Source organism: Zosterops lateralis, assembly GCF_965231275.1.
Source record: "Zosterops lateralis genome assembly, chromosome: 4".
NCBI classification, from domain to species: domain Eukaryota; kingdom Metazoa; phylum Chordata; class Aves; order Passeriformes; family Zosteropidae; genus Zosterops; species Zosterops lateralis.
This window is the reverse complement of record NC_139765.1, coordinates 29,573,642-29,589,874: the sequence shown is the minus strand read 5'-3', so window position 1 is coordinate 29,589,874 and position 16,233 is coordinate 29,573,642. Positions and strand designations below refer to the sequence as shown.

Sequence of the window (16,233 nt, the reverse complement as noted above, 5' to 3'; positions counted from 1 at the left end):
ACCCATTTGGTGTTAGCATGATTTTGCTGAAGATCTGCAACTTTGTGTTGGCAAAGACAGTTTTTGGAAGAGAGAAGGTATTTATTCTGTAATGTGTTTTCTTCAAACACTCTTTTGCTCCCTTGTTAGAAGCTTTGTATGTTACAGTGCTAAGCTTTTCAGGCTTTTAATTACCTTATAAAGAAATTGTGAATAACTCTTATTACTCAGTAAATCCCCTGCTTATGAGGGGAATCACCAAAAGTTTCCGTTTGATTGAAACAGAAATAATGTACTCTTTTGGAGAAAAAATGAATTACTATAATACGAGTCCTGTTCAACACCCACATAATTTTTTACTGTTAAATACTTAATGTCGTTAAATATTTGGCTTTGTGAAGAGACACCTCTGAGTGAAACTTTAAGAAAAGAGGAAGATGTTTTTAGCCAGTATTTTAGTCAAAGTCCATATGTGTCAGCTAAAACAATGAATTCCATAATAATTTTGAGATCAATTATATGTTTTCTACTTTTACAGGGAAATAAATTTTCTGTAAAATAAAATACACACTCCAGTTTTACATAAAACTTACTAGCAATGCTATTGCTTAATTTTAAGGACAGTATGAATTAAAATCCAATCCTTTAATGAAAAAATGTGTGCATCTCATTGCAAGTGAAAACAAAATGAAACAAAATGTTTCTACTGTTCCTATTTCTACTCTTTCTTCCATAGGGACTAATATATTAATTCTCCTTTTCACTTGCCATCATTCAAACTAGTTAGTCACAGCATTGTGTGATTTCTCCTAATATTTATAGGTTTTCTGTAAATGAATCAGATTTACCTGAATTATGCTGAAATACAATTCCAATACAAGGTATTGATGTTTTACATGCATTTTCCATATGGAAACAACACAATAAATATCTAACATGACCAGAGTTACTTTTGAACATAGTCAATGTGTGAGATGTCTTTGGACTTCATTCTGGGATTGGTATGTTGGAGAAAGAAGGAAGCCACAATTTTCTCTGAAAGCATGTTCTCATTCCATGAGGAAATCAGTATGCTTTAGCAGGACAGAGAAGGCAAGTATGTTAGGATCTGTAGTTGACAAGGATTAGTGAAGCAGAGACTTAAGTAAATACGAATGAACCAGTGTGCATAAGTATTTTGTTATCATAGTGAAATAAGAGGAACTCAGTTCTAATTGTGTAAAGAAATCTTTAGTAGTATAAAGAACTAGTTTTCTGGGGAATATTAAAACAAAATCTTGACTCTGCTTTTCTCTGTACACATACCTATGCATGTCTGAAATCTGATCCAAGGGTTTCATACCTTATACCTTTATACTTGTATAAGGTCCTGTTCACCTTTCCAGGAAAGCCAGATTTAATTGTCTGAATCTGTTTGTTGATTTTCAGAATCATGTTGTTCACAAATAATATTTATCTGTTATATTCATTCAAAGTACTTGCAATCAATATGAATTTTCTAAAAATAGGGGTATTGCAGAATAATTTCATCTTTAAGTGAGTGGAATTATTTTGCTCTTGGCCTTTGCAGGGCAATTTTGAGAATTTATGCTGAGGAGCATTAGGTGTGGCTGCTTCCTATGAAAATGACTGTTCTCCACAGCTCACTGTTAGTGTTAAAGGTCAGCTTTTAGAGCAACAAAAGATGCATTTTCCCCTCACAGAAAGACCCTGGTGGCATTACTGGTTTTGCAATTAAACTCTCAGATTCTTCATTGCAGATGAGGGAAACAGGTTCACTGCTTGTGTGCCTCAGGCAGTCTAAGAAAGTAAGCAGCTTCTTCCTGGGACAGTTGTAAATATTCAGCTTGATAAACAGTTTTCTTTTTTAATATTTCGATATTAGCATCACTGAAATGCATACACTTATTTAGTACCATGCACTGCGAGTACGTTGCCTTGCACCTTTACCATTGTAATCCTCACCCTGTCAGAAGCTGTAGAATGTTGTTTGTCTTTCCTCATTGCCAGTGCGATTTCCCTGCCCGTGTGTATCTGAGAATGTGGTTTGTGCACATCTGTTGATGACGGATCCCATCTTCTGTGGCTCTGAATCTGTGGTGCCAATGGACCTTTGTGAGCTCAGTAGGGTAAAGAGAGATATAAATGAGACTGAAATTTGCCCTAGCTCAGGCAGTTTGAAATACATCAGGCGTACATAGTCCCAATTTATTACAGTATCATTATGATCTGAATGTATTCAGATGCAAAGCCCTACTGGGTTCTTGTGCAGCAGGAACTCAGTTTCCTGAGTTAGACCACAAAGGAAGTGACCTTGTGCTTAACTGCATTCCAGTTGCCAACATCTTGATCTGCAGAGAAGATGACTTTATGATTCCTAAGATTTGTGGGGTTATTTTGGGCATTTCAGAATGTGGTCGACATTTTTTGTTGAATATGTTTTTCATTTTGGAGAGAAGACACATTGTTTGTGAATGATGTTTTTACAGTGAGCTCTTCATGAAGAAGGCCCATACTTTGCAACTGCTAATTCATTTCCAGTTTTTAGTGAAGAAATGGTTTGTTTAGGCAGATGTCACTGTTCATAGGATTGAAGCCATACATGCTTCTACATTTGGTAGAAAAGTAGAATTAAAACTATTAAATGTTACATTTATTTATAAATATTGAATCTTAGTATTATATTAAGATATATTCATTTACCACTTTTCTTTAATTGCTAACTGTATGAAATTACTTGGAGTTGTTTAAAGATGCTTAATCTATGAATTGTTCATTAACTGTCGACAGCAGACAGCATTTTAAGGATTCACCTTTCAAACTCATTGATCGTCCATCTATTTTGTATGCCTGTGTTGTCATTTTCTTATAACACATGTAATCTTTTTACTATGTGTAATCTTTGTATCCCAGCATTTCCTCATTCTTCCTTAATTTTTTGTTGCACAGTTTGTTTCCTACAATTTGGCATCTCTAACATTTGTATTTACTTTGAGCTATCCCAATTCTGCAATTCATTTTGTGTTTGAAGACAGAGAAATCTATTTTGAACCTTTTCAAATCTGGTGTTTTTAACCAAGTGCACTGACAAAAAAGGCAAGGATTGCCATTCATATTAGTGGGTGACAAAGAAGTGTAGGGAAGAGGATGCATCTCATCAGCTATGCACATTCGTTGTATAGCTCTACATTTGAGTTCCCATCCCTTCTTATATCCTCTGAAGAGAACAAGCAGTTTCTGTAGTGTGGTTCAGTTCATTTTTTGTATGAGTGTCTAGAACAGGGTAGGCAAATTGTTCCCTAAAGAACATATTTCTCACCAAAAAGTGTAGAGGGGGCTGGGGGCAGCAGAGGGATCAGATCTAGAGCTGTACAATGAAGCAGTCAAGCTGGAGACAATGGATTCCATCCCAGGCTACCAATTCCACTGTTACTGGCCAAGCATCTCATATTTGCCTGAGTCTCATTGACTTAATCAAAACCCTCAAGCATATATCAATGCATTGTAATTAGTTTTGATAAGCAGAAGATTTTACTGATTGTTTTCCTGAAGCTTTTTGCAGTTATAACCATATTCCTGTAAAAAAAAATAAATCAATAGTGTTCCTGAAAAAATCAATAACTTTAAATAAGTTGAAGTACAGTGTCTGAAGTCAAAGGCATGATAAGGAGGCTAGTATAATTTTATGTATACTTTTAGGTGCACATTAAAAGAAAATTGTACACATTCAAACAGCATAAATGGTTGGTATAACATTTCACATGCACCTGATAAAGATCTGAAAATCCTGCTAAGTTTCCCTGCCAAATATCAGGTATGTACACCCAGTTTTATGTGTGTTTGTTTATTGTGACTTAAAATACGTAATTTTGTTGCTTATTGCAGCTTGTCTTCTTTTGTCACTGTGTTCCATATATTAGTTCCTCTTACCCCAACAACTGGCAAATATCTTGGAAAGCTCAGTAAACTGAATGTGTGAACTAGATAGATGTTCCCCTCTTCTCCTATGAAATTTATCCTGAAGCTATACTTCATGATGTTAAGTAAAAAAATCAAATATTCACTATGCCAGCTCAGGCGATGTTTCCATTGTATCACTGTATCAGCTATTTTAATATTTCCAGTAACTGTATATCAAGTGCAGTGTGGAAGTTCTGAGCTTCATAACAAGTTAGAAAACATTCACTGAGACACATATGCTAACACAAATTCTTAAATGCTTGATATTAGTCTTTACTCTGTATCTGTTCACAGCACATGCAGCCTTGAATATTTGATTATCAACTATTGTGACTGGCCACTTAATCTGCATGCTATTGTTTCTGATTTCCTGATTGAATACACTAATGTAATCATATTTGTAAAGCACTCTCAGCCAGAAACAAAGGATAATTCATTACAATATAAGTTCTGTTTCATAATTAAAGTGCTCTTTGGTTACGGATGTAAACGATCTCTCTCTGTGAAGATTCTTGCTTATAAGAAGTAAGAATATTAAATATTCAAACTTAAATATTTTTAAAGGAATATAACACAGCAAAATTCTAGTTTTAAAATCCAAAATTATTTAAGATTGCTTGCTAACATACCATACAGATCCATTTAATTTCTGGAAGTAAGCGATGCTGTTACTTTCAGAACTCTTTCTGTATTGCTTCTTCAGTTGGGAGAGTCACTCTCCTTTGAGAGTTTACTTAGTGAATTTTCTGCTTTCACCACAAAAATTTTAGTTTTATGCATTTCATAGTTTGTCTTTTTCTGTAAAGACAAGGTGACGACTTAGCAAGTATAACACTCTCCCGTTGTATTCTCATTTTTATTGTTTTATAGGTTGTTGTGACTGCAAATGTAAGCAAACCCCTTACTTTCTGTATGATAAAAATTGTAACAGCTGTTGAAATATTTTATGAAAACGTAGTGCTGAAAAATTCATCCTGTTTCTGCAATCTAACCACTCTGAGGATAACTGATAATGGTATGTTTTACTATTACATGTATTTAATGCTTATTCACTGTCCTTTAATACTGGGGAGTACTGCATAAATACAGGCCTAGTGAGTGTGAAAGTACATAATGCTTTTTATTAAATGTCATTAAAGAAAAATAATTCATATTTTGTCGAGTGATTTGAGTATACTCACAGTGTTCTTGGTGATTGAAGTTTTGTTAATATGGAATCCTTTGTAGAAGTAATAACACACATCACCCTGTGGCTGGAAGCAGCTTCTTCAGTTGACCCTGTGGCAGTGCTGTGCTTAAGCATTAGAATATTTATTTACACGGTACTATTAATAACTGTCTAAGGAAACTTAAGATAAATGCAATGACAATCAAGCTGGCTGGAGCAATGGAAGCAGTGTTGATCTAATGCTTTGCCTTGACAAATTAACCCATCCTAACTCTTCTCTAATCTGCAAACAGAATTTGTTTTTGCAAGAAACTGTACTAACATAAATAAGAGGAGAATCTAATTATGAATGTCTGTACAATAAATAATCTTAACATTTAATTAACTGTTTCAACCTAACTTAGACACAATGAGAAAGTTATTGCACAATGTAGACGATTAGCAGAAAAATAGATGGTTCAGGGGCAGTTTGGTTGGTACATCCTTTTGACTTGATTTCATTCATCCCTCTGAATTACTGTTTGAAGCATTTTGCAATAATTCTTAAACTACTTTGTTTACCAATGATTCTCAGAGTTAGATACCTGAGCAGTTTGTGTTGGATGCATGATGCTTCTGATCTGGGTTGTGTATCTAATGGACAGCTATGAGTTTTAGAATGAGGTGGTAAATTACTGAATGTCTGGACTTTTGAGCTGTTCTTTAGGCTTTGGTCTCAAGGATCAGATCATGATCCTTCACAGTGGGGTCTTACTTGACTGATAGTAGGGCAATGTCACCCTTGCGTTTCTTCAAGAGTCTGTATTGAAGCACAAAGCTTTTTTAACAGAGATTGGCCTTCTTAAAGTTGCTTATGTCAGAATGCAAAAGAGAGTTTTAATCTAAACTAAGAAACAGATAGCAAACACAAGGATTCCTGCATGTTCTTAAGTGTCTTGAATGGAAACAGAAAATTCAGACAAATGCCTTGCCTCTAGCTCTTCCTCAATAATATAGCCCAAAGAACATGGAATACTGTGCATGAATCTGATTCTCTTACAAAACCTTGGTGTTGGAAGAGGAATGAAATGTTACCAAGTATTTTCAAGTACCTGTTGTTCCAAAGAGCTCAGTGCTATAAAGAGCTCTCTCTCTCAGGGACCCTTGCCCCTAAAGAAGGTTCTTTGGAATATTTGGATCTCAGGAGGCTGTATGGGACAAACTCCTCCAGCATCACAGAAATGTTGTGTCGAGTTCCTGTCCAGCACTGGGAATTGAGAAGGAAAGACTGTCACTAGAATGTGACAGCTGGAGTGATATCTATGAGTATTTTGATCTATTAAGCTGTCTTTTGTAAACACTATTAGTGGATTTTTTAAGAGGGAGATGTCCTTTATTGACCCAGTCCCAAAAGCCATGTTTTCTTGTAATTATGTACTATATAGTTTGGTTCTCTGTCTTCACAGACAAAAGGTTTCTGTTAATTCCATTAGCAGGTTTTCAGAGAACAGTTGTTATGGAAGCCAGCTCACCTTGCCTGTGCTTTGTGCCAAAAATGAGCCATTTGGCAGTGTTAACCAGAGAGCTATGAAGTTAGCTTGTGCCTGCTAGTATACTGCCATCACATGCTCCTATGAACTGAGATGTCTTAGTGGATAACCCAAATGCGAAGTAACATTGACTATTTATGGTATCTCCTGTAAAGTGACCTCAGTTTCGCAAGAGGATGTACTTGCAAAACTCCTTTTGGTATAATTTCCTGGAAAAAACATTTTGAAAATACCTGCTTCTCAGTGCAGTCTAATGCATTTTAAAATGTCAGCCCAGACCATACAGAAAATAATAGGTTCCATTAATTTCAGCACAGACAGAATCAGGAAAGCCTATGTGACAGTGTTGTTTTTAAAGTATTTATACAAGCTTAAAATAAAAGACAGTCTCTGCCAGAAGGAGCTAAATGCCTTACTTTTGCTTACTACTACTACAAAAATATTAGGAGTATTTTACTTTTTCTGTAGCTCATGGCTTGAGACATTTCTCATATATTGATTTAGGCAAATGATTTAGGCAATTGTGTGTCAACACATCAGATTTCTTCTGATAAATAGATTTCTGGAGATGCAAATAGGTGTCTGATGAAGGATTTCAGAATGTCTGTCTGCACTCACATCTTTAAGGATAAAAATGCATTAGAGTCAAACTCTGCTATCCATTTAGTAAGGTGTTTGAACATACGAGTGGTCCCAAGGGCTATTTCTAACAAGCAGTTCAGACGACCTTTGCAGTGAGCATGCAGTGCCATGCTGCCGTGTGGAGGTAGGAGATATCTACATTAACAGTGTCGATGTAGCCAAAGCTGGCTTTCATCTGAATAGGCCAGCCTGTGATAAAGACTAAGGTTTCTCTACCTTTGCAAGATAGATACACTTAAAATCTGTGTAACTTTTCTGGATTGAAAAGCTAGCTACTTTCTAGCATAGAGAAGTCAGAAAAGTCTGCAAACACGGGTTTCATTTGATCTCGGGCAGCCATTCATTTCACAGACTACACATCTGCAGGCACACAGATGAAAGAGACCATGGCTTAAGTGGTATATATCTAATTCTACTGTTCGATGTGGTATTCTGCTCCTAAGAGATGATACTCTTTCATACCACAGCTGCCAGTGAATTGTTGGTATAGTAATTGCTAGCTGAAATAATGGCAAATTGACTCATGCAATCATAAAAGATTTAAATAGGATGAAAATTGCTACTGCATAGATTACAAAAGAAGACTCTGAAACCAAGTCTGTGAGACAGAAAGAGAAGTATGGTATGGTGGGGTCTCTTGCATTAGAACAGTCTGTTGTGTTAGAAGACTTGAATTCAGGGTCTTGTTATACCACAGTATATATCACTGTGTGCTTTTTAAGAGATGATTTTATATCCCTGCTGCATGGTAGCCTTTCCTTATCTATATCCTGACAATTACATTATTTTTATTTGTCATGTGGTGATAGCATCAAACTTAATTAATATGTGTGTATAACGCATTGGCATAACTTCACTAAGGAGGGCTGTGGAAGGACAAAATCTGGTTATTTTTATCAGTCAAAAGTGTGAGTGAATGTATGAGAGAAGGTGCAAGTACAGAGAAGCTTGTTTGAGTTTTCAACTCAAATTATTTTTAAACAGTTATTTCTTGTAATATCCATCATATACCTAACATGTGCATTTTTCCAGATTGTCTAGTTCTCGAAGCATCACTGTCCTCAAGCTCTTGGAATATCACACAAACATTTCAGTTGAAAAAGTAAGAGCCTGATTCTTGTTAAAGTTCATTGTGGGGTTGATGCGTGTGTGTGGGAAAGTGACTAAAGTCATTCATCATTCCTTTTTTTTTTTTTTTTTTTTTTTTTTGTATTTATCAAGGAACTACATGTCACTAAAGATAGTCAGATCTGTTTTCTTGGCCCACTTCCTACTCCTTCTCTTTTTTCTCCCCTTAAAAAGCTACTTCTTCTGATGACTCTTATTTAATGGGACTGTGGAAACTTAACTGTAGGAGAGTCATTACAATGACTGAATTTATGACAAGTGCTTGAAGAGATAATAAAAGATGTCACAATGACATTAAAATTCTTTTTGTCCTTAGGTAAAAGGTAGGCCCCTGGTACTAAGTTTAAGGCCTAGATTAGAGGAGTCAAGAGATTCTTAAAAATCACTTTGTGAAGCTGTTTTAAATTAGACCCAGATGCAATTTAAATATGGTCCATAGGTAACGTGAATAGAATTAAACCAGAAAGTAACATCTAATCTGTTCATAGGAATAATGAATACCTATTCTTCTTTACACATTATTTTTTGACTCTTTGTCGAGAGCTGGCAGAGGAAGCATTCATGCCCAGTACATGAATGATGTAACATTATGATAACACTTTATGATAGGTGGTTGTTAATATTTAGAAAGATCTGGCTAATACATGCGGTAGGTAACTGCACTGTTCCCATTCAGAATGCTCCTCCTCTATGCAAAAGGCAAATTCATAAGCACCTGGGATGAAATAAAACTCTTGCTTTTTGGGAAGTGGCACATTACTGCCCTGTCCCCTGGAGGAATAGGGGGAAGGAGCTGTCTTTCTCTAAATTAGAGCATTTTTCAGCATGTTTGGAGAGGGACTGTGCTGCTTGTGGCTCTCTTCCATATAGATAGAAGCATTGCAAAGCAAGATAGGGACAAACCAGTCTCCCAACAGGCATATTTTTTGGTAGATGAAGGCAATAGAAAACTGGCAATACTTTCTAGCACTACACATGTGGAACAGAAGTTCAGACAAGCTGGAAAAAATCAGTGATGGTTTTCTGCTCTTTCATGGTTAAAATGTACTACCTGGCCACTCACGTACTGGAGGAAATTACAGTAAAATGTAACTCGAAGTGTTTCCTCTGCTTCCTGCTTTTTTTGAAATTGGTGACTCTCAGCATCTCAATACAGATTGTATTTCATACTAAATTTCTTCTCCGAATTAGTACGGCAGAACTATAGGCTTGGAGGGTAAATGAACTTCTCCCCATTCCATTACATATTTGCTTGGTTGTTCCCATGGGTTGATGCTTTTTTCTGCCACTTGAAATTTGACATTCATGACTGAATCTAGATTGAGTTCTTACAAAAACTCTGTTTCTGTGTTACCAGCTGCTCACGGTGTATACAGAAGGGTGAGTGTGCCAGCTGTGAATGGATACGTGTCTCTCCTGTCACCACCTGCCAGGTGAAGTTTGTTGGGGAAAACTGGAGTCCCCTGTGATGCCTTTTCCTTGTATTTTTTACATCTGAGCAGCAATCTGTCTCTTTTTATCCTGACGTGGAGAAATGCTTTTTTTTTCCCAGGATGATTGCGGTGCACCTGCTTCCAAGGGGATGACCACTGTGCAGAAGACAGAGGTTAGTTAGCATTTTAATATCAGCATTATTAAGGCTCTCTGGGCTGGGGGAGAAATTTATTTAAAATGAGAGGACTGCAGAAAAAATAGAGATATGGATGAGAAGGCAGTCATTTACAAAGAAAGGTAATGCAGAATTTGGATTGATTTTTTTTTTCTTAGTGTTCCATTGATGTTAAAAGGTACCAGCAAAAAATTGTGTTTCAGATGCAGGCATTGAGACAGTGAACACTGCAATTGTCGTGTGCCTACCTCTAGATGCAGTGTTTACACCATTGCTTTAAATGCCAAAGTCCCTGTATGCTGTATTTAGTCGCTCCACAGGAGCCAGCATGCTGAGGGCTGGAACACATGAGCTGACCAATAACAACAACAAAAAAGGAGAACATTTTGGGCTTAATATTTTACCTAGACTTAAAGGTATGTTTGAGTTCTGCTGTCACAGACAACTCTGGGAAACTAGGCTTCAGAGTCTCAAACCACTTCCTCATTTTATGCAGCCAGATCACAGCTTCTCTTGAAACATAGCTGCCAGGGGAGCAGAAGGAAGGGGAGGATGTGCCACCCAGTTTCTGCATAACAGAGAAGTGGCTAGAGGATGAGTCCAGGAACTGAAATCCATGGGTGTTAGTAAATCTCTAGTTCACACTTTCAGAAAAATTTTCCTTATTTCCAGGCTGTAGACAAAACTGGAGATAGATCCACACAAGCTGGATCACTGGGAAGGAAGAAGTGTCAGTAGTGCTGCCAAAGTACCTGCTGAATCTGGTTACTGAATTCTCTCCAGAATTCATAGAGACTATATGTGTGCACACAATCTAAATGATTTGTCTCATAGGCCTGCCCTTTGACCTTCTGATCATAGATCTGCCCTTTAACCATGAGGTTATCCCTTCATTCTTTATGGAACTAAAATGTTTTTATTTTTTCATAAAACTGAGTGATCTTCTTATCAGTGGTTGTTTATGACATGCAGGTGTTAGGAAAAAAATGAGTAGTAGAGTGAGAATTGACTGATGAGTAAGTACATAGAGATTTGCTGCCTACACTTTTTGGTTTCTGCTTTTCTGTGAATGATGCATCGTTGTTATAAATAGTGGCTGTGTTTTTATCTCTAAGTGTTTTATTAGAACTAACCAAACTTTTACCTCTCAAGACAGGGACCTCCTAAATTCAGGTGCTCAGCTGATATTTCTTAAACAAAATCACAAAATACATCTTGTTTTTCACAGAGATGTGTGGGATTGTAATACATGTGCTTCTGAGCATTAATATTCTGGATTTGATCTGCATTTAAAGCATTATGTCTGGTGAAAGAACAGAGGAAATTCTTCTTTGCTCTGCTTCCAAGTGCATTAATTTGACATTGGTAAATAGTTGGAATTGCCTGGGAGATGGCTTTCTTCCACATGCCTTATCTTGGAAAGACAGTGATGGACAAGGCAGTGAAAGCACCAGAGGCAGTGCAAAGGCAGATGTTTATTTAAAAGTGATTGATCCATTCAGAGAGCTTGAAATTGCATTTGAAATCCTGCTCTCCTTTGACTGCTTGTGCTTTAAGGAGAGCATACTGGAGAGTGGAAAAAGAGGATTTGTGTTTTCCCACAAACCCAGCTGAGCATTTAGATTAATATACTTTTTTTCAGTGCCAGCCCCAGCCCTCCTCCTTACTCCAGCTGCTGGTTTCTATGCATGCACCTTCCCCCTCCCCTGCCAGAGCAGCAGCTGGAGTGGTTGGATTGAATACACTTGGCTAGGGACCTGATTTGGCTGGAAATAACAATTATCTTTCAGCAGGTTATTTTTTGTCTGGGCCAGTTCCCCAGTGCAGTTTTTCGGGGCCCTGTGTTAGCAATGCAGGGGGGGTTGTGCCAGAGAGGGACTCCCCAGGGTGGCAGGCACTGCTTAACCTGGGCTGCTGCCAGATACCTCTCTGAGACCTGCAGCCCTGCTAACCACACCTCTGAGGATGTGGCTGCCACAGTTCACACAGCCCCAGGGAAGCATTAGGCTGTCCAGGGGAGGGGGGAGGAGGCTGCAGCTCAGAAATGTGGAACTCTATTGAAGCTGACAGGGCTGTGCTGATTTACATTACCTGAGGACCTGGTGCACGCTTTCTATATGTCTCTTTGCATGTTTACACTTCCATCACATGCCTCACAACTAGTGATTTTTATAAATATTCTTCTGCCTCTCTGCTGGAGCCCCTCTTGCCACTGGGTATTGCTCCCTCTGCCATGTAGCAACTGGAAGGTCAGTGGCTGTCTGGCGCTGGGGAAATGAGCACTGCAGACCCCGGTGAGGGCATGAGGTCCTTCCTGCTTTCAGAGAGGAAATTATTGGTTTCTTTTGCTGCCGAGGCAAGTACTGCAGATTATGGCAGTCAAGCTGGGTGGGAATCAGACTCTTGAGTAGCTGAGGTCATCTTACCTCAGTGCTGTGGCTGCACTGACTCCATGAGGCCAAGGCAGGATGCCTTGAGGGAGTCTGTGCTGTGTAGCCTATGGGAAGGCGTGATTTCAGAGGGCACTGAAACATCCCTAGTGAACAATTCTTTCTGTGATTTCTTCATGGTGTAAGAAAAGAAGCAGGGCAGGTAATCTGAAGCACTCTGTGGTGTGTGGTGCCTGGCAAGGAGACCAGTGGGAGCCCTGAAGCACTGCAGCATCCCACTGCACCCCTGAGCAATGGGTGCCTGGCATTTCCCTCGCTGGAGTTCACAGCCCTGATGCGCTCTGGGGGATCTCCGTGTGTTTGTGTGATACTGTGGTATTCTGGTGCTTCAGGGCTCCCTGGTCCCTCTCTCCCAGTGAGAACCCAAAGCAGTGTTTTCTTCCTTTCTGTGGTATTTGGCTTCTGGATTTTTTGTGAGGGTATTGACTGTCCTCGGTGCACTGGGGGTTGGACACAAGCAGAAGGGCAGGATGTAGGTGAAGAAAAGCAATAGCGGTTTGCTGGCTTTGATCTCTTAGATATCTGCTTCAGTTGTCCTGTCTCAAGGATTAAGCTGATTTCCAGATCATCGTGGGAGCGAATTTTCCCCCTCAGGCTGTTTGTGAGGGATTTCTTTTGCCTTCCACTATTATCCATACAGAGGTCATCTTGGAGGCCCTTTTGCAGGCCTTCTGGCCCCAGCCTTTGCACTCTCTGGCCTTTTCCTAAGGCACAAGTTGCAGCTTTCAATCAGTGGTGACAGATCCCTCATTTGCTCTGGAGTGCTCCAGCATTCAGTGAACCGTGGTAGCATGTGGGGACAATGTGCAGGGACCCTTTTTAAATGGTCAAAGCATTGTGACCCTGATAGTCCCCTCAGACTACCAGCCCTTATTAGTGCTGTTTTGGGTACATGAAATGATTAATGGTGAGAAAAACCTGTGGGATGAACTTTCCTAGAGGCTCTTCACCAGTACCCTTAACGGGATCAGGAAGACTGAACTGCCCAGTGAATGTGTCCACAGGTGCACAGCAAAAATCAGGATAATCACAATGCTCTAAAAACTCAATTTGAACTAGTAGTACAGGCAGTCTAAACTTAAGCTATAAATGGTTTGCCTGAGAAGGTCCCAAACAGTTTGTGGTTTCACATGCATATTTTCCTGGTTTTTTTGAATGTTTCAGTTTGTTGTCTGAAAGACAGAGAAGAAACTGTCTGTGTGATTGTAAAGCTGGGGAAGCAGCAAAACTGATTAAACATGAGATGCCGTAAAAAGTATCAAGTGAATACAGTAGGGAAAAAAATCTCTTCTTGCTCAGTGGTGTTAGTAAGCTAGAATAAGTAAATATAGAAAAGAAAAGCACAGTTTTTCTGCAAGACTGTGACACCATCAGAGCAAACTAGGGTTATTTTTAAATGCTAGAGAACTTCTTAGCGTAAAAATGAGATACCCAAAGACTCCCCTGCAGTTGTTTTGTATGTTTAGTTTTATGTATGACTTTGAAAAGACTTTCTAGTAAAGCTAATTCTGGGGTGCTTTCTCAAATTTTCATTCAAGGATTTAACCCTGCTTCCCCTTTTCAGGTCACAAAAGATGCCTTCATTTGTTCATCTGATCTCTCATAGTGACAGCACCGTGGGTTTTGTCTTGCCTTATTTTTTAGTTCTTCAGGGGTCACATAAAATGTATCATTTCAAGCTGGGTTTTTGTGCTACCTGCCTTCCAGCATGTCAGACTGTGATTCCTTGGGGCAACTTTGTTATGAGATAAACTGAAATATAAAATATGTAGGTAAAAATAGTTGGCTTGTAATGAAGTTGTGATTGACAATACTTGTCAGGATTAAGTTTAACAGGATTTGGAATTATTAATAAAAATGCCAGTGCCATTCCGGAGTAGTGGTTATTTTTACAGCTGTTGCTTATCTGCTTAGCCTTTTCATGACCAGATCTTGTTTTGTTTTCTTTCCTAATAGCATATCAGCATTCAATCCATTGAACCTTTGTGGATTTCTACATTAGGCAAAAGTGAAATAACAGTCAAAGGAGCAAACTTTTCACGTGCATCAGGCATAAAACTGATACTGACTGGAATTACTGGCTGTAAACCAGATGTGTAAGTTAAACAAAAAAGTAACACTTTTTGCATGGTGAAAATTATATCCATTTTGCTGTAGCAATATGGTTGTGTGAACACTTGTCATGTACCTCTCCTCAGCAGAGCAGGGGGTGCTCTGCACTCCTTTAATTATACTTCCACTTTAAATTATCAAAGGATGGAAATGAATTTGGTGTTTGAGTACAACACGAGGGATGGATGGGTTGTCAGTTCTCTCAGTAGCAGTAGGACAGTTTTGTATCTGTGGCTATCTGTGCCTTCTAGCAGGCACCAAGAAGTTAGGTCAAAGGAAAGCCTCAGCTTTTGTTTGAATCTCCTCTGCTTCAAAATATTCCTCATATATTCTAGAATTCTGCTTGTAAAGCACAGACACCATGCCAGGGAAGGAAATCTCATACAACAGCTCCTATTTTTCTCTGTTGATGATAACACAGTGTAAGCCCCTAGATAATTAGGCAGTCTTATTCTGAATCAGTTATTTTCAGGTGCAGCTGCAATGGCTGCCTGTGATTAGGAAGCCCATTTTACATAGCTAGCACTTGAAAAGGTAGTGTTCAATTTTTGCTTCAACCATGAATTTTCAGGGGACCAGAAAAAAAAAGGAGAGGAGGAGGGTAAGACAGGAAGTACAGAGAAAGAGGAAGGAGTGAAAAAACAGGAGGAAAAGAGAAAGAAAAAGAAGAAAGAAAAGGAAAATGAAGATTCTCATTTTTCACTAGCTCATGGACCATGCTGGTAGCACAGAGAAGTGCACAGTAAACAGCAAAATCACACATTGCATTACATAGCCTCATCCCAGGGCTGATCATCTATGCTGTTTTCTGTGATTATTGTGTCACATAGCAGTTTCATTCAAAAGATGCCCTACTTTGTCTCTTCAACTCCCTGCTTTCTCTTTCCACCTCCATCTGGCAGCTCAGACAGAGATTCAGTTCTCTTTTCTCCTTATCACTTGCTGTAGGCTATAGGCTTCGTGTAGTAACACCAGTGACTGGCATCTGTGTTTCAGTGTTTGTTTTCTTTCTTCTCCAGCATTAAAGTTAGAAATGTGCTAAATGATACACAAATGACATTTGCTCTCCCACCAACACGTAAGGAGGCCAAAAGTATATGTATCCAGGCTAATGGGAAAAAATGTTCACCACCAATGACCCTGCATTATGTTTCACTGCCATCATGTTCTAGAATTACACCAAATACCTCCTGGATCAGGTAAGTTTATCTTTCTGTACCTTTTATGCATTTATTCAAGTGTTGCTGCACTGAGCCAGTATGAGCCTTCTTCCTTGGCCAGACTGCAGCTGAAGCAAGCTTGGATGACTGCTGTAACCTGTTGTGTTGGATGAACTCAAGCCTGTGAAGTGATTTAACAAATAGGGTCATAATAGCTACAAGATGAATTCTGTAGACCTTCTACCCACCTCAGTTCTCCTTTATACAAGTCAAAAGTAGTCTATTCCTACTAAATCTAAACCCAAAATATGGATAGCATGCATAAATTCTAACTCCAATTAACTTTGATTTCTTGATGCTAATATAGCCTTCATCTGTGAAACAGTATAAAGTAATAGTGGATTGGAAGTGAAGTGAAAATAATCATCATTGCACTGATGTATACAGACTTGCTTTACATTATGATTCCCTAAAGCCAAAAGAGCCCTTTTCAAGC

The 16,233-nt window shown here is 38.6% G+C and overlaps 1 protein-coding gene across 1 annotated transcript in view; it reads left to right on the top strand.

The window, feature by feature from the left end:
* PLXNC1 (plexin C1) overlaps positions 1-16,233 on the top strand; it is a gene marked incomplete at its 5' end in the record, with an annotated part of 70,173 nt that overhangs the window by 15,832 nt on the left and 38,108 nt on the right. The window contains 7 exons of the mRNA XM_083860244.1: positions 3,679-3,793; positions 4,810-4,954; positions 8,311-8,380; positions 9,764-9,839; positions 9,959-10,012; positions 14,422-14,561; positions 15,597-15,776. Of these exons, the coding sequence (XP_083716370.1) occupies positions 3,679-3,793; positions 4,810-4,954; positions 8,311-8,380; positions 9,764-9,839; positions 9,959-10,012; positions 14,422-14,561; positions 15,597-15,776 (780 nt within the window). The remainder of the gene's footprint in view (positions 1-3,678; positions 3,794-4,809; positions 4,955-8,310; positions 8,381-9,763; positions 9,840-9,958; positions 10,013-14,421; positions 14,562-15,596; positions 15,777-16,233) is intronic.